Source organism: Giraffa tippelskirchi, chromosome 6, assembly GCF_054371585.1.
Source record: "Giraffa tippelskirchi isolate mGirTip1 chromosome 6, T2T-mGirTip1v1.2.pri, whole genome shotgun sequence".
NCBI classification, from domain to species: Eukaryota; Metazoa; Chordata; class Mammalia; order Artiodactyla; family Giraffidae; genus Giraffa; species Giraffa tippelskirchi.
In genome coordinates this window covers 170,762,769-170,781,765 of record NC_137280.1, presented here as the reverse complement: position 1 = coordinate 170,781,765, position 18,997 = coordinate 170,762,769, and the positions used below count along the sequence as shown (strand labels likewise).

General features: G+C 41.5%; 1 protein-coding gene across 9 annotated transcripts in view; it reads left to right on the top strand.

Moving 5' to 3' along the window:
- The first annotated feature begins 5,486 nt into the window (after nt 1-5,486).
- SLCO6A1 (solute carrier organic anion transporter family member 6A1) overlaps nt 5,487-18,997 on the top strand; it is a 109,738-nt gene continuing 96,227 nt past the window's right edge. For 8 of the 9 annotated variants that reach the window (XM_081503624.1, XM_081503618.1, XM_081503626.1 and 5 more), the window contains exon 1: nt 5,487-5,978. In XM_081503624.1, the coding sequence (XP_081359750.1) occupies nt 5,615-5,978 (364 nt within the window). In that variant the 5' untranslated portion in view covers nt 5,487-5,614. Of the gene's footprint in view, nt 5,979-18,402; nt 18,574-18,997 lie in introns of all 9 variants that reach the window. The other variant, XM_081503627.1, reaches the window with a different exon arrangement.

Genomic DNA, 18,997 nt, shown 5'->3' with positions numbered 1-18,997 from the left:
TTGCTTGCATTCCTCTCTCACTAGGACACAGTGCTGTTTGGTGGGGGTGACGGAGAAGAAGCCAGGATGTGATTTGAGTAACAGGCCTCCAGCCTTTCTCAAAATCATCCTTGCTCTCTGACCTGAAGTCATTTTCCTTGGACTGATTAGGATGAACATTTTCCAGAAACCTTCTTTACTGCTTGAATAAAAAGATGATTTAGTGGGGTCTTAAAATGGAGCTTCCCAAACAGACTCAAAACATAGAAAGAATACATCTAAGATTGAACTTGGTACATCTGTGACAGCTCAGTGGTGTGGAATAAACATGGAAATAGCTTTTATTTTCAACATTACCTGGTAGAGTGAGCATGAACTTTGAAATCTGATCAAGACATTTTAATCTCGGCACTATTGACATTTAGAGCTTGATAATTCTTTGTTGTGGAAGCTATTCCTGTGCATTGTGGGATATTCAGCACAATCCTACTCCTCACCCTGAGTTGTGACAGACAAACATGTCTCTAGACATTGTCAAATGACCCCAAGGGGCAAAATAGCCCCTTTTCAAGAACCCTTGAAATTAGATCAAATACAGAAATACTTCCTCCTGATTCATGTGATATTTTAAGCAAAAGGCTTAACTTTCCTGAGCCAGTATATCTGAAAAACTGAGTGAAATGCTAAATACCTAGCACAGTGATTGATAGAGAGTAGGCAGGCGGCAAATTACAGTTCTTTTCGCTTCCTCCTTCTTTTCAGTTTTGAAAATCCAACAAGTTATCCTAGACTCTAGAAATGGAAACATATCCTAACAAAGCAGTTTACCCTTTAAGATCTTAGTGTGGTAAATAATGAGACTTTATTTTAAACTAGAAGTAAATCCTGGCAGTAGACATTGAAGAAAGAATTGTGGTAATTTTGTTAACATTTTCTTTTTATATTTTTAAATTTAAATTACTTCAAAAATTTATTTTCATATTTATTTTTAAATTTACAAGTTATATATTTTGTAGTTACAATTCATTTTAATTTGTATTGTCACCTCTAATTTTCACAACAACCATATGAAACGAGTAGGATAGGAAGAATCTCATTCTAGAAATAAAGATTCTTGGGTTAAGAGAATTTAAGTGACTTGTCAAGGACAATGTTAATAAGTAAGGAAGACAGATATTGACCTAGGTCTCTGATTTCAAATGTAGTATGTTTTCCATTTATTATAGTAACTATTATCTGTTAAAATATATTAGCTTAAATATATTTTATTTGAATATAGTACTGCATATTTAGTGCCATCACATTATTATCTTAATTTAAAGATTTTTATATTTACTTCTCATCATGTAATCTAGTTCAAAATTTGAGGGTTATGAAGAGCAGAATGGTTTTTTTTTTTAATATTTTTAAATTTATACAGGTTGTACTTAATTTGACATGTAATAAAAGTTATGAAAAAAAAATCACACAGAAATGTGAAATGGACTTTGTCCAAATGTACAATTCTCTGTACAAACTCATGGACAGGTTTCTTTTTTTTGAAACCTGTTTTCAAGCCAAGACTCTACAATGAAAACATGCTCTTAATTGTTGGAAAAGAGCTTTCAAATCACTAGTTAAAAATGTTCCTATCTAAGAAGAAACCAGTCTGTCACTTGCATAGTGACAACTTCTAATGTTTTATTTGAATAGCTCTAGCTTGTGCTATTATTTTTATAATTTACCATTATGACACACTTGAAAGTCACAGAAGTAGTTTTTGGAATCAAACGAGAAATATTAGGAGACAGAACACTAAGATACTATGTGAAAAAAGTAGAAGTTCAAAAAGATACCTTAAGTCAAAATTGTACAATTTTGGAAAAGTTATAAAAGATGAAAAATAAAATGGTATTTATTCTCAAAATAAAGACTGATGAGAAAGGTCTAACTAGTTAACCTCAAAGCTCACTGACACAAGGAAAAGATTATTGTGCTTTAATTTTAGTTTAACTGAAGAATTTTAGAATTCCCCTTGTGACTAGCTTGGGATCTATTCTACTTCTTTTATTAGAGAGGGAAAGTAGAAAGCTCCTTAACCAATACTACCTGGGAGTTTTAATAAAATAAAGGTAAATCCGACAACTCTTATGGTAATCTGCGTGGAGATTACCATGCCAAGGGTGAAACAGTTTGTGAGTCTCTTGAAGTTTCTGGAGCTAAATGTCTAGAACCCTCTCTAAAGATGACTGATGTCAAATGAAAAATGATCCAGAACAAGGAGAGAGGGAGAAAGGTAAAGAAGGAGGGAAAAAGAAATACAGGGACTGGGTGAAGGCAGTTATCAGTTGAGTTCTAAAGGATATATTCACTGTTTTCTGTACACTCAGAGTGTTGATGATATGTCTTTATGAGATAATGTAAGCATCGACTTCATTCTTAGTATTAAATATAAGGACAAGTAACATTCTGAAAGCTGATACTTCACATAATTCTGAAAGCTGATATTGCCATTCAGGAGCTGTCTTTACCTACGTTTCATTACTTTATCCATCCCTTTCCACTTCATTTTCACTCTCTCAACTAACCTGTGACCAAAACATCAAGTCAGTAAGAAGTATGGGCAAAGTTTCTATTGTGTAGTTCTTATTGGTTTCTTTTAGGACTTTGATATTTCAGGGTTTACAGTTCACATTTACCACTCAAAGCACAGAAATCAAGACCATAGGAGAGGGAAGAAAGTTTATAGGATGGTACGTGTCATAAGTAAACATTATCCTTGAGGCTCTTCACCCTCTTTTTCTTGACAGACAGAGGATGAGATGGTTGGATGGCATCACTTACTCAATGGACATGAGTTTGAGTAAGCTTCTGGAGTTGGTGATGGACAGAGAGGCCTGGCATGCTGTAGTCCATGGGGTCACAGAGTTAAACACGGCTGAGGGACTGAACTGAACTGATACCACGTTTCAAAGGGATCTGTAGAGGTGGCCATATTCTTGCATCAGTGGTTCTCAAACTCTGCCAAAAGTGAAACAGTTTGTGAGTCTCATCCTTCTTCCCAGGTATGTTATCCTTGGAGTCATTTCACCTGATTGCTTTGCAAATATAGTTTTCTGATAGGCTCAAAAAAGTGATAATTTTTTTATATTATTTCTAGTTTTCTTTTTGCTTTTTTCTTTTGGTTATTGTCATTGGTAGAGTGGGGGTAACATTCAGTTTGGCTGTTTGTATTTTGAGTAGAAGCAAAATTACTAGCATCATTTATTTTGGTCAGTGTTGATTTTTTCCTTCTTTCAGGAAGTGCACAGTTTGATACCAAAGCACAAGAAAAAGAGTACCCCTTTCCTACGTCTTGTTTCCTTTATGCTTATTAATGTCATGAAGCAATATGAAGGCAGAATCCTATTTGAGTCTGATTGTTGTTGTTCAGGTGCTAAGTCGTGTCTGACTCTTTGCAACCCCATGGACTGCAGCACGCCAGGCTTCCCTGTCCTTCACTATCTCCCAGAGTTTGCTCAAAGTCATGTCCATTGAATTGGTGATGCTGTCTAACCATTGTGTCCTCTGCTGCCCTCTTCTCCTCCTGCCCTCAATCTTTCCCAGCATCAGGGTCTTTTCCAATGAGTCAGCTCTTCACATCAGGTGGCCAAAGTATTGGAACTTCAGCTTCAGCATCAGTCCTTCCAATGAATATTCATCGTGGAGATGAAGATGGGAAAACTAGGACACTGCTCCTCTGTATGGAGTTACACATATTTGACAAGTTAAGTTTCTTGGTATAGGCAAAATAACATTTCCGTTCACTCATGTGCATATAGATCTGTTGAGGAAAGCCCGGCCTCAGGTCAGCGGTGGTGTCTGGGCTGCCTTCCTTCCCAACTCTTCTCAGAGCCCCAGTACCATTATAGCAGCCCCAGTACCATGCTAGCAGCACAAAAACTTGTTGTCCAGTGGGTTGTTTTGATAATACATCTAATCCATGGAGGAAAGAAAGTTTAATTTTCTCCTGGAAAGTCATCCTCCCCCTACATATGTCCCAAATAACTTGTATTTTTGCCTATGGGAAAAAAAAACAATAAGAAATTGCATTTTCACATAAAAACACATTTCATATCCTGATAATATTCTCTTACCTCCTTTCGAGAAAAAAATTTTATACCTGGGAAAGTACATTGTCTTTTCATCTTTTCTGGTTTTCATCCATTTGCTAGGTGTTTTTCTCATAGAAATTATTACCCCAGAATCTGTATCCCTCGTTAAGAACAGAAAGGATTATTATTTTCTTCCCTACATAGGGGGATGGGACCTAGCATGTGATTTATTTCCCAGGTACAAAAACAACTCGCTCTAATGGAAAAGAAATTATTTTTCCCCCATGTCTTCTGATTTCCCCAGTTATTTAACAATGGTCAGGTTGTTTCTCGGAGAAGGCAATGGCACCCCACTCCAGTACTCTTGCCTAGAAAATCCCATAGACTGAGGAACCTAGTAGGCTGCAGTCCACGAGGTCTAAGTGTCAGACACGACTGAGTGACTTCACTTTCACTTTTCACTTTCATGCATTGGAGAAGGAAATGGCAACCCACTCCAGTGTTCTTGCCTGGAGAATCCCAGGGACGGGGGAGCCTGGTGGGCTGCGGTCTATGGGGTCGCACAAAGTTAGACACGACTGAAGTGATTTAGCAGCAGCAGCAGCAGATTGTTTCTGGTGAGGTCACCCAGTTCACAAAACACCAGAATAAAATAAGTGTGAGGAAACCGGGAGATGGTTTCACTGTCTCATCACTGAACAGAGCTTCCCTTCCCTTGCCTCCTAATGAGGAAGTATTAAATAAGGAGTAGCATCCTTCCATCGTGGCGGATTGAAGGCGCTAATGGATCTCTTTCATCCGAGTTCCTCGGGGGGCCCCTGTCCATGTGAGCAGTTGTAAGAATCTAGCAAAACTGAGAGGACTTCCCTGATGGCTCAGACAGTAAAGAATCCGCCTGCAAAGCAGGAAACCGTGGGTTCGATTCCTGGGTTGGGAAGATCTCCTGGAGAAGGAAATGGCTACCGATTCCAGTGCTGTTGCCTGGAGAATCCCATGGGCTGAGACAGAGGAGCCTGGTGGGCTACAGTCCTCGGACACGACCGAATTACACACACACACACACACACACACACACACAGTAGGACTAGCGTTGCACGACCGAATTACACACACACACACACACACACACACACACACACACACACAGTAGGACTAGCGTTGCACGACCGAATTACACACACACACACACACACACACACAGTAGGACTAGCGTTGCACGACCGAATTACACACACACACACACACACACACACACACACACACACACACACACACACACACACACACACACACACACACACACACACACACACACACACACACACACAGAGTAGGACTAGCGTTGCCCCTGCCCCACGTGGAAGCAAAGCCGGAAGCAGCCCCGGACGTTCTCCCCGGGCAACTGCCAACCTTCCCGCGGGACGTTTGCCTCCTGCCCAGGGAGAAACGTTCCCCCTGAAGGCTGGGGTTGCGGGCGGCCCTGGTGGCCACCAGATCCCCGACCTCCAGGCCCGGCAGGCTTGTTTCTAGCTGAGACCCGCCGCGGGCCCCGGCTCAGCGCGATGCCGCGGGGCCTGGTGCGGGTGCATCCGGAGGCGGCGCAGGCCCCGGCGCAGGTGCAGCCGCAGGCCGAGCAGGCCGCGCCCTCCGAGAGCACCCGGCCGCCGGCCGAGGCCCAGAAGGCCGGGCGGAAGCTCCCGCACCTCAGGATCTACCCGGTTAGCCTCCTGAAGCTCGGCGCTTTCAGCAGACAGGGAGGCGGCCAGGCCGGGGCCACGCAGCGCGGCGCCAAGACGGGACTCGGAAACCGGAAAGAGAGTTCGGAGGGGCCCTGCGGCTTGGGCTGTCTGGTTTTCCCCTGGTGTCAGCGTTTTAACAACGTCCGTTGCTTCCTGATTTTCTTCTGCATTCTGGTCACCGCTCAATGTAAGCCCGCCGAGGGGGCTGTCGAGGAGAGCGCGTTCTGGCGCGGGCTGAAGGGGACGCCTGAGGGGCCCCTACACTGAGGAGGCGGACGAGGGGCGAGGCGCCCCATGAGGGCTGAAGGGGACGCCAGAGGGGCCCCTACACTGAGGAGGCGGACGAGGGGCGAGGCGCCCCAGGAGGGCTGAAGGGGCGCCAGAGGGGCCCCTACGCTGAGGAGGCCGACGAGGGGCGAGGCGCCCCAGGAGGGCTGAAGGGGCGCCAGAGGGGCCCCTACGCTGAGGAGGCGGACGAGGGGCGAGGCGCCCCAGGAGGGCTGAAGGGGCGCCAGAGGGGCCCCTACGCTGAGGAGGCCGACGAGGGGCGAGGTGCCCCGAGGAGGGCTGAAGGGGCGCCAGAGGGGCCCCTACGCTGAGGAGGCCGACGAGGGGCGAGGCGCCCCAGGAGGGCTGAAGGAGGCGCCAGAGGGTCCCCTACACTGAGGAGGCCGACGAGGGGCGAGGTGCCCCGACGAGGGCTGAAGGGGCGCCAGAGGGGCCCCTACACTGAGGAGGCCGACGAGGGGCGAGGCGCCCCAGGAGGGCTGAAGGAGGCGCCAGAGGGTCCCCTACACTGAGGAGGCCGACGAGGGGCGAGGTGCCCCGAGGAGGGCTGAAGGGGCGCCAGAGGGGCCCCTACACTGAGGAGGCCGACGAGGGGCGAGGTGCCCCGAGGAGGGCTGAAGGAGGCGCCAGAGTGCAGGGGGCCCCCCACACTGGGGAGGTGGGAGGGCCCCGTGTGGTGTGGAGGCCCGGCTCCACGTGGATGCGCTCACCAGCGTTCTCCAGGCGCGTCTGAAATCAGCGCAGGTTCACAGGGCCCCGCCCTGGTTTACTTCAGCTCCTCAGGCCCCGGTTTGACGTAATTCTCCCTCACCGTGGGGCCTGGCCTCCAGGTACCTTGACGGAATGAAGGTGTCATTGAGTCGTTTCACCAGGTGTGTTTGGTCACCAACCCAGAGAAGCTCCTTCACTCAAGGCCGAGTCACTTAGGGGATTAAAATAAGGTCGGAAAGAGTGTGACCACCAGGTGGTTTCTGCTTCTACCCACAATTTTGAGACACCCTGGCCGAGCCTCTTCCCTCCAGGATCTTGTTTCCTCATGTATGAATTGAAGAGGTGGCGTGGGGCCTCAGACGATATCAAACTCTAAGGTGTTTATGTTTGTCCGCACATTTGGACAAAAAAATGTGAATCTGAATGCCTTTAGAGGGGGCACGTTGGAGAAGGAAATGGCAACCCACTCTAGTATCCTTGCCTGGGAAATCCCGTGTACAGAGGCACCTGGCAGGCTACAGCCTTTGGGGTCGCAAAGGGTTGAGCACGACTTAGCGACTAAACAATAGCGGGGCATGTATTGTCTACTTGGCCACAACCCTCACCACTCCCATTGCATGTATATTCTTCACAAGCCTTTTTACACTGATGATATTGGAGGCTGCCAAACAGGATCTCTTTTTGCTCTAAAATGCTGTATCCAAATAACTTCAGTAAAAAGATTGTATGTGATAAGAACCATATGAGAGGAACAAATATTGATAAATAGTCATCAATTTTGTCTTGAGAAATCATCAAAGAAGTTTCTTTGGGAAAGAAGGATTTGAATTATGCCTTGACAAATAGTTACAGTAATAGCTGGGGATGTAGAATACTTTTTGAATAAGGAAATGAATGAATGAGTGTTTTGGTAAATAAACAGATACAGGAAAGCCTTGCTTCAGAATGGTGAGTGGCAAAATTGAGATCTTAACAATATCGAATGTTCTGATACCTGATCGTTGTATATCTATTTACTTAGGTCTTCACTCCTGCAGGTTTGCTATAGTAATTTATTACTTTTAGGAGCCTTTTGGCAGATTCCTTAGAATTTTTAACGACATGATCATGTCATCTGTGAATCAGGACAATTTTACTTCTTTCTTCCCTGTCTGTATGCTTTTTATTTCTTTTTCTTGCTTTCTTGCCATGACTAGGACCTCCAGTACAGTTTGAATAGAAGTTTTGAAAGAGATATTCATTTATTTTTCCTGATTTTAGGTAGAAATCATTTAGCCTTTCGCAATTAAATATATTAACTTCAGAAGATGTTCCCTTTTCTTTTTAGTTAATTTTTTTTATCATCAATGGTGTTGAATTTTATCAAGTGTTTTTTTCCTGTATCAATTGAGACCATCATATTTATTTATTTATTCTACTAACATTATATATTGTGGGGTTTTTTTGATTTTTGGATGTTTAATCAACCTTGTATTCCTGGGGTAAACCCTTATTGCTAGCTTATTTTCTGTTTTTATAGATTGCTGGATTCAGTTTGCGAAAATTTTGCTAAGAATTTTTTTTTTTAAATGAGTGTATTGGTTTGTAGTTTTCTTAAAATGTTTTTGCCTGTCTTTAGTATCAGCTTATACTGACTTCATTAAATTTGGATGCATTCCTTTCTCTTCTTTTTTCTGAAAGAGTTTATGTAAGATTGAGTGCTTACATGAACTCTTTCACAATCAATTTGTCAATTTATTGCCTCTCAGTTCCAAACATCCATTTTGCCGACTCTGTGGAAATGGACCTGTGCCCTCTAATTTTTTTTTTCCCCAGCTGTAACAGTGTTCAACTTTGGCAGTAGGAGGTACTGGAGAGCCACTGCACAGGAAATATTACTTCTTGGTTCCAGGGTGTTTACTTGGCGAGCCTCTGCAGTGTGTACAGCTTTCTCTATCATCAGGCTCCTGCGTGTTTGCATTTTCTCTGGTATCCCTCTCCTGCAGTACATGGTGGCCAGAAGCCCTCAGTGGCTGGCATCTCTCATGAAGAGATCTTCCCAGCACATAGAAGGAGAACTACCACAAGGTTTTAGAGTATAGATTTCCTGCTAGTTTTGTTAGCATGGCATCACAGTGACTTCTTGGTCATTCAGTAAGCCATGGCTGTGCCCTATTCACAAGGTCTGGCTTTTAGCCCTTGAATGTACTCTCAGTCCTAGGGGAAGTGATTGTTCCTCACACTGGCTGTTTCTATATTCTTTAGCATTCTCTTTACTTGTAACTACCTAATGCCTTGTTTTGCAAATCCCCCATTATAGCTACTGATTCTTTATGTTAAACTTTTCTTGTTCAAATTACTGCGTGGTTTCTCTCTTCTGATTGGATTCAGAATAGTGTGGAATTGGTATCAGGAGTAGTCCCAGAAGATATATACTCATAAAGCTGGAATTTTAGGGTTGGTTTTGTTGGACCTTTAATCTTGAGTGAAATGCTGAGCTCTTTGCCAATGGAAAATGGGTGGTAATTCTTGGCATGTGGTGGTATCATAATTAATCAAGGTATCACCTGTGCTTGACTGGGATGAAATGCCAGGTGCAGCATGTACCTTGAAAGCTGAGTGGATGCTATAGTTTACCTTATGATAGTAATGATGACTATAAGGACTCTGGTGTTGGATGGAATGTTTTGAGTGCCCTTTGAGAATACCAGACCACCTGACCTGCCTCTTGAGAAACCTGTACGCAGGTCAGGAAGCAACAGTTAGAACTGGACATGGAACAACAGACTGGTTCCAAATAGGAAAAGGAGTACGTCAGGGCTGTATATTGTCACCCTGTTTATTTAACTTATATTCAGAGTATATCATGAGAAACGATGGGCTGAAAGAAGCACAAGCTGGAATCAGGATTGCCGGGAGAAATATCAATAACCTCATGCAGATGACACCACCCTTATGGCAGAAAGTGAAGAAGAACTAAAGAGCCTCTTGATGAAAGTGAAAGAGGAGAGTGAAAAAGCTGGCTTAAAGCTCAACACTCAGAAAACTAAGATCATATTATCCAGTCCCATCACTTCATGGCAAATAGATGGGGAAACAGGGGAAAAAGTGGCTGACTTCAGTTTTTTGGCTCCAAAATCACTGCAGATGGTGATTGCAGCCAAGAAATTAAAAGATGCTTACTCCTTGGAAGGAAAGTTATGGCCAACCTAGATAGCATATTTAAAAGCAGAGACATTACTTTGCCAACAAAGGTCTGTCTAGTCAAGGCTATGGTTTTTCCAGTGGTCATGTATGGATGTGAAAGTTGGATTGTAAAGAAAGCTGAGCGCTAAAGAATTGACACTTTTGAACTGTGGTGTTGGAGAAGACTCTTAAGAGTCCCTTAGACTGCAAGAAGATCCAACCAGTCCATCCTAAAGGAGATCAGTCCTGGGTGTTCATTGGAAGGACTGATGTTGAAGCTTAAGCTCCAATACTTTGGCCACCTGATGAAGAGAGCTGACTCATTTGAAAAGACCCTGATGCTTGGAAAGATTGAAGGCAGGAGGAGAAGGGGACAACAGAGGATGAGATGGCTGGATGGCATCACCAACTCGATGGACATGAGTGTGAGTAAACTCCGGGAGTTGGTGATGGACAGGGAGGCCTGGTGTGCTGCAGTTCATAGGGTCGCAAAGAGTTGGACACGACTGAGCGACTGAACTGAACTGAACTGAAGCACTTATGAAGGAAAAATGACAGACTTGGGTTTGTTAACCCTCAGCTAACGTTTTCATCTGAAAATTCGAGGGCTCCCATCAAAGCCCTGAAATAAACTATCATTTTTTTAAACCACATGTTTCTGGAAATCAAACACAAGATTAAATGTATGGATTAATGAATTGTGATGACAGTTGAATTCAAAATTTTGTCACGTTTGCCCTGTGTCTTCCCATCTTTTATGTATCCAAGAAGAGTGTTATTTTTTCAGTCTTACTCGGTTTGTTACTTAGGCTATAGTGGTGACCTCTAAGCTTCTTAAACATGGAACTGGAACTGTGTGTAAGTGTTTGCGTGGACACATGTTTTCATTTCTCTGGAATTTATACCTAGGAGTGAAATTGCTGGATCATATGCTACCTCTGCAGTTAAATTTTTCAGTATGTTGTAGGTTTTGCATATGCACTTCATCAATTTATGAAGTTCTCCTTCTCTCAAAGGAGTGTTTCATGTGTTTTTGAATCACATTTTCATCACGTGTTTTTATTATGAAAAGATGTTAGATTTTGTCAAATGTTTTTTATGCATTTGTTCATGTGGCTTTTGTTTTTAAAATTTAGTAAATTACAATAATTCATTTTCATATATTGAATTGAAATTAAGGAGACCTATGGCTTTGGACACTTAAACTTGGTGAAATATTCAAAATAATCACAAACAGACAACTTATTTGAAGAGCTTTGTCTTGTAAAGTATTTGTCAAAGAAAGATTTTCTGAACTGTTAGGATGAAATATTTCAGTGCAAAGATATAACTGAAGATATTCTTTATTTAGTAGTGTTTTCTTTAGCTTGTTAGATACTTACATACTTATAAAGAGTGTTTTTTCAATGAAAATGATATGCTTTGCCATGAAGAGTCATTTGGAGGCCTTAACCACTTCAAAATTTATTAACTATTACTTTGGACATCTCTAAAACCTCACTCAGGCTAAGTGATTCACTAGAAGGACTCTGAGAAAGATGTTATACTCATGAATATCATTCATTATAGTGAAAGTATACAGATGGAAATTAAAAAAGGGAAAAGGCACATGAGACAATGTCCAGAAGAAACCAGGCCAAGCTTCCATGTGTCCATTCCCAGTGGAGTCACAGGGACTGCTTAATACTTTCAGCAACAATGTATGATAACACTTGCAAAGAGTGCCAACCATGGAAGCTCAACCATGTGAGCCTTGGTGTTCAAGGTTTTTTTTTTTTTTTGAGGGGGGATCTCAGTCATGTAAACATACAACATCTGTGTGACTGACCTCAGCTACTCAGAGTTTATTATCCCACCCCTCACATGCAACAGAAAAGGCATTCACTGCAAATCATGTTGCTAACATAAACTGTCTGACCAAAATGGTACTTTGTGGCCCAAGGCCTCCAGCATAAAAAAGTACTCTTATAAGAGTACTTATAAGAGCAGAATATTCCAAGGGCTCAGAGTCCTCTCCCAGGAGCCAGCCAAAGACCAGTCCTGAAGCCAGGCCTTTCTTGAGTAACCCAGGCCTCCTGAGTTAATTCTTACTGCAAAGCTATAAAAGCAACATTGTTGAATTAGTTAATCTTATAAGAACAATTAGAAATAGTTCAGTTTGTTGCTCAGTCGTGTCCAAGACTCTTTGTGACCCCATGGACTGCAGCACGCCAGGCCTCCCTGTCCATCACCAACTCCCGGAGTTTACCCAAACTCATGTCCATTGAGTCGGTGATGGCATCCAACCATCTCATCCTCTGTCATCCCCTTCTTCTCCTGCCTTCAATCTTTCCCAGCATCAGGGTCTCTTCAAAAGAGTCAGCTTTTCGCATCAGGTGGCCAAAGTATTGGAGTTTCAGCTTCAACATCAGTCCTTCTAATGAACACCCAGGACTGATCTCCTTGAGGATGGATGGGTTGGATCTCCTTAAAGCCCAAAGGGACTCTTAAGAGTCTTCTCCAACACCACAGTTCAAAAGCATTAATTCTTTGTCACTCAGCTTTCTTCACCGTCCAACTCTCACATCCATACATGACCACTGGAAAAACCATAGCCTTGACTAGATGGACCTTTGTTGACAAAGTAATGTCTCTGCTTTTTAATATGCTATCTAGGTTGGTCATAACTTTCCTTCCAAGGAGTAAATGTCTTTTCATTTCGTGACTGCCATCATCATCTGCAGTGATTTTGGAGCCCCTCAAAATAAAGTCAGCCACTGTTTGCACTGTTTTCCCATCTAATTGCCATGAAATGGTGGGACCGGATGCTGTGATCTTAGTTTTCTGAATATTGAGGTTTAAGCCAACTTTTTCACTCTCCTCTTTCACTTTTATCAAGAGGCTCTTTAGTTCTTATTCTCTTTCTGCCATAAGGGTGGTGTCATCTGCATATCTGAGGTTATTGATATTTCTCCCGGCAATCTTGATTCCAGCTTGTGCTTCCTCCAGCCCAGAGTTTCTCATAATATACTGTGCATATAAGTTAAATAAGCAGGGTGACAATATACAGCCTTGACGTATTCCTTTTCCTATTTGGAACCAGTCTGTTGTTTCATGTCCAGTTCTAACTGTTGCTTCCTGACCTGTATACAGATTTCTCAAGAGGCAGGTCAGGTGGTCTGGTATTCTCATCTCTTTCAGAATTTTCCACAGTTTATTGTGATCCACACAGTCAAAGGCTTTGGCATAGTCAATAAAGCAGAAGTAGATGTTTTTCTGGAACTCTCTTGCTTTTTTGATGATCCAGCGGATGTTGGCAATTTGATCTCTGGTTCCTCTGTCTTTTCTAAAACCAACTTGAACATCTGGGGTTCACAGTTCACGTATTGTTGAAGCCTAGCTTGGAGAATTTTGAGCATTGCTTTGCTAGCGTGTGAGATGAGTGCAATTGTGCAGTAGTTTGAGTGTTCTTTGTCATTTCCTTTCTTTGGGATTGGAATGTAAACTGACCTTTTCCATTCCTGTGGGCACTGAGTTTTCCAAATTTGCTGGCATATTGCATGCAGCACTTTCACAGCATCATCTTTTAGGATTTGAAAGAGCTCAACTGGAATTCCATCACCTCCACTAGCTTTGTTCATAGTGATGCTTCCTAAGGCTCACTTGACTTCACATAACAGGATGTCTGGCTCTAGGTGAGTGATCACATCATTGTGATTATCTGGGTTGTGAAGATATTTTTTATATAGTTCTTCTGTGTATTCTTGCCACCTCTTCTTAATATCTTCTGCTTCTGTTAGGTCCGTACCATTTCTGTCCTTTATTGAGCCCATCTTTCCATGAAATGTTCCCTTGGTATCTTTAATTTTCTTGAAGAGATCTCTAGTCTTTCCCATTCTATTGTTTGCCTCTATTTTTTTGCACTGATCTCTAAGGAAAGCTTTCTTATCTCTCTCTGCTATTCTTTGGAACTCTGCATTCAAATGGGTATATCTTTCCTTTTCTCCTTTGCTTTTTGCTTCTCTTCTTTTCACAGCTATTTGTAAGGCCTCTTCAGACAGCCATTTTTCTTTTTTGCATTTCTTTTTCTCGGGGATGGTTTTGATCCCTGTCTCCTGTACAGTGTCACAAACCTTCATCCATAGTTCATCAGGCACTCTATCAAATCTAGTCCCTTAAATCTATTTCTCACTTCTACTGTATAATTGCAAGGGGTTTGATTTAGGTCATACCTGAATGGTCTAGTGGTTTTCCTCACTTTCTTCAATTTAAGTCTGAATTTGGCAATAAGGAGTTAATGATCTGAGCCACAGTCAACTCCTGGTCTCATTTTTGCTGACTGTATAGAGCGTCTCCATCCCTGGTTGCAAAGAATATAATCAGTCTGATTTCGGTGTTTGCCATCTGGTGGTGTCCATGTGTAGAGTCTTCTCTTGGGTTGTTGGAAGGTTTTTGCTATGACCAATGCATTCTCTTGGCAAAACTCTGTTAGCCTTTGCCCTGCTTCATTCTGTACTCCAAGGCCAAGTTTGCTTGTTACTCCAGGTGTTTCTTTTTTTTTTTATTTTATTTTATAAATTTATTTATTTTAGTTGGGGGCTAATTACTTTACAATATTGTAATAGTTTTTGCCATACATTGACATGAATCAGCCATGGGTTTACATGTGTTCCCCTTCCTGGACCCCCCTCCCACCTCCCTCCCCATCCCATCCCTCTGGGTCATCCCATTGCCCCGGCCCTGAGCCCTTGTCACATGCATCAAACATGGAATGGTGTTCTGTTTCACATATGATAATATACATGTTTCAATGCTATTCTCCCAGAACGTCCCACCCTCACCTTCTCCCTCAGAGTTCATAAAATTGTTCTATGCATCTGTGTCTCTTATTCTGTCTCGCATATAGGGTTATCGTTACCATCTTTCAAATTCCATATATATGCATTAGTATACTGTATTGTTGTTTTTCTTTCTGGCTTACTTCACTCTGTATAATGGGCTCCAGTTTCATCCATCGAAAAAGCCTTTGACAAAATTCAGCATCCATTTATGATTAAAACCCTCCAGAAAGCAGGAATAGAAGGAACATACCTCAACATAATAAAAGCTATATATGACAAACCCACAGCAAACATTATCCTCAATGGTGAAAAATTGAAAGCATTTCCAGGTGTTTCTTGACTTCCTACTTTTGCACTCCAGTCCCCTATAATGAAAAGGACATCTTTTTTTGTGTGTGTTAGTTCTAAAAGGTCTTGTAGGTCTTCTTAGAACCATTCAACTTCAGCTTCTTCAACGTTACTGGTCGGGGCATAGACTTGGATTACCATGATATTGAGTAGTTTGCCTTGGAAACAAACAGAGATCATTCTGTCATTTTCGAGATTGCATCCAAGTACTGCATTTTGACTCTTTTGTTGACTATGATAGCTACTCCATTTCTTCTAAGGGATTCTTGCCCACAGTAGTAGATTTAATGGTCATCTGAGTTCAATTCACCCATTCCAGTCCATGTTTGTTCAATTAGAAATAAGATCATATTAAAAGCATATTCTTCAGAAAAATTATGAATTGAGGTGTATAATAAATCGGTTAAGGTATCTGATGTGTAATGGGAATAATATTCCTTTATCTTGTCAATATCATGATATATAATATAAAGATATTTGAAAAGGATTTTTACTAAATTTTTGGCTTCATTAATGTAATAAAACTAGTTTGTCTATAAATTGCAAAAAATATATGATTTTTTAATGTAGTACTCCATACCAGGCATTGAACCAGGAAAAATACAAACAAATCAGCCCTCAAAGATAGGAATCCCAAATTGGTTATCTGACCTGACTGGGCTTGAAAGTAATGAAAAAAGCAATATTTGTTCCTGTGGAAAACGGTACACTGGAAGTCAACACATGAAGTGACTTAAAAGAGTTTTTTAAAATGTTGCTGGGGTAAAGTTATTATTAGAGTCAAGATTTTGAGAGACCAATAGCTTCTGCAGTTAACTCCTATGGTGGTATTATTGACTACAAAGTTTTTGGGATTGACTGTTTCTCACTTCACTGAAAAAGTTAAAGAAAATGAGAATTTTAGGGCATGATTAGAAAATGTGTGAGGTTCTCTGATGGTCCTGTGAGAATTTTCCCTTTTAGCCTCATACTGTGTATTTGAAACAATAGCAACCCTTATCCACACTTGCAGAATTACAGCGTAAGTTGAATTCATAAATTCATGTGATCTCATGTGTGAGAGTTGGGCCATTGATTGGAGGAGAGTAGAACCCTGAGAACTGGGCCAAAAGCATAACTATAAACCCTGAATCCTGAACCTCCTTTCCCAGTACAGGCAACCATTCTTCCTATGTCTCAAAAAAGCAATTGCTTGCTTGCCGACACTGAATTTACTTCACCTGAGTTAAGGGAATACTGATTGCTCTCTTGACCCATCCTACCTCTCACTGCTACTAGACTCATAGCTAGAATCAGATTCCAGCCTTCTTAGAATGACTAACATAAAATCTGTCCTGGGAGATAATATCTTATATACCCCAAATTTGCCTGCCACTTCAGCGATGCCTCTAGGGATATGCTGATATATCAGCATATAACTGATATGCTGCAGGGCTACCTCTTCTAAAATGAAGGAAAAGTTTCTTCATTTCTACCATCCACTACTAAGAAAGAACATAATCTTTGGTGAACCTGTGGTTTTTTGAAGGCCAAAGTATGCTACAGTATAATGTTATATGTAGCATCATAGCCCTGAAAAACAGAGGAAAAAGGAAATCCTTCCAGTGGGCAAAACATTGGAGAGTATGTCTGATTGTATTGCTTGGATACCGTGCTGCGATTGTTAATGGTTTGACCATTTGATGACTAGGAAATGGTTGGGTAAGTAGTATGTATCTCTGAATGGGCAAAGTTATCCTATTTGAATGTTCACCAAAAGAAATCCATTGCAAAGGAAGCTATCAATAATGAAGTAGATAGATAAACTATCCTGTGAATATTAATCAGCCTCTTTGCCCTGCCATTGTATGTGTTCTCAATGGGCTCATATTTATAGTGATAATTGCATTAGAGATAAAGTTTATATGAGAGCTGAATGCAAGGATTTATCTTTACCAGAGCTGGTCTGACTATTGCATTTTTGAGTGTCTGAATTGCCACGAGGAAAATTCAATACAGTCCAGGAAATAACTCCATTACCTAGAGAAATCAACCAGCTACCTAGAGCCAGGTTGACTATGTTGTTTGTTTAATTTCTCCCTAGTGAAATAGATGTTTAGATCTGGGTTCTTTTAGCACCACAGTTCTGCCAGAACAACTATAATTGGACTTGATGAGTGCCTCATGCACCATCATAATCATCTTATGTATTATCACATTGCTTTTAATGAAGGAACTCATCTTACAGCCAAAGAAGTACATCAGGACATTCATGTTCATGGAATTCACTGGCCTTACTACACAGCTCATGAACTAGAAACCCTTAGCCTTATAGATTGTTATATTGTCCTATTAAAGACTCAGATGAGGCTTCGGCTAGGAGACAACAATCAGAAGTTTGGGTACTATCTTAAAGAGGGAGGCACATACCTTATGATAGTAACCTACATATGTGTTATCTGAGACCTAGAGGAAGAAGAAAGGGTGAATAATGGAAAAAGGAAGTTATGAATATCAGCTGTGGTATATTCAGATTTAAATAAATATGTAGCAACTGTGCATTTTTCTCTTGTTTTATGTGTACACACACATAAACATATATATATTTGTGTGTATTTCAATTTTTAAGTTTTTCTCTTCCTCTTTCCCTTACTATTTAACAGAAGAGTATTGTGGAAGATAACTTTACAAATTTGTCTCTAGGTTGCAAACTATTCATGAATTAGAGGAGGAACTAATGCCCCAATCCCAGAGACAGACATAGTTACTAACAGGACATTCTTTGCCTTGGCCATCATCCTCCTTGGCCACATCTAACATGAGAGTTGAAAAAATTCTTTTAGGTACAGAAAAATGTTTATATCTTGTTTCTTGCTAATTTAGATCTGTTAAACTGTGGTTCTAAGTCCGATTATGATTTCTTTTGCGGTATAGTTCCCTCACCGTTTTAGTTAGGCCTATATCTTTGCTTACTTTTTTGTTTACTTATACCATTTACTTATACCATTTGCAACTCATTTTTATATTGAAGAAATGCATTCAGGTTTGTGATTGGATTGAAGACGGGTGAAAATGACCTTTCTGGGGAGAGAGTGAGAACATTTTTGTTTGTAAGAATTATAATTGTGGCATATTTGGCAGAAGCGTGATTATGTTGCTGTTAATTTGGTATGGAAGTTTAAACATGGAAAGAAGGGTGAAAATGTGTCTTGAGTAGTCCAGAGGGTGAGCTCCTCAAGTTGTTTGTCTGTTGCCCATAAACTCCATTGTTGCCCTTCTGGACTCTCTCCTGTTTTCAAGGGGCCTGGCAGCCTGGAAACTACATTTACCAGACTTCCTTGACAGTTGGCTTCCACTTGGATGTTGCCAGTAAGAGGCTGCGGCAGAACATTTGAAAAAGGGGCAGAGGAGGCCTTTCTCTTTTTTCTTTCTCAATTCTGGTGATAATTTTGGCAGCAGCAGCTGTACTGGGTAAGTGAGGCTCCTGGATTTATAGTCAGCAGTGAATAGAGTTCCAACAGCAACAGTAGTGGAGGCTGCAGTGGTACAGTACTTATGGGCACCGTCTCAAGCAACTGCAAGAGGCGCGGAAATAGCGCGTGACTATGAGGTAGCCAGCTTTCATAGTATTATTAGGTGTGTGGGTCATGGCTTCCTGCAAAGAGGCAGTGATTGCAGTTCCAACAGCAGTAGCAGCAGTAGTAGCTGTTGCCACTCCAGTCACTACTCCAGTTAGTGGCATATATTTCATGAGTTTTGATTAGTAACTTTCTTCTTTTCATTCCAACAAATGTATTACTTTTGTAACCAACCCCTAGATCAATTTCTTTCTGTTTCAAATATTTAGTATGTTTATTTTTCCCAGTTGGATGCTGAGTTATAGAAATGCACCTAT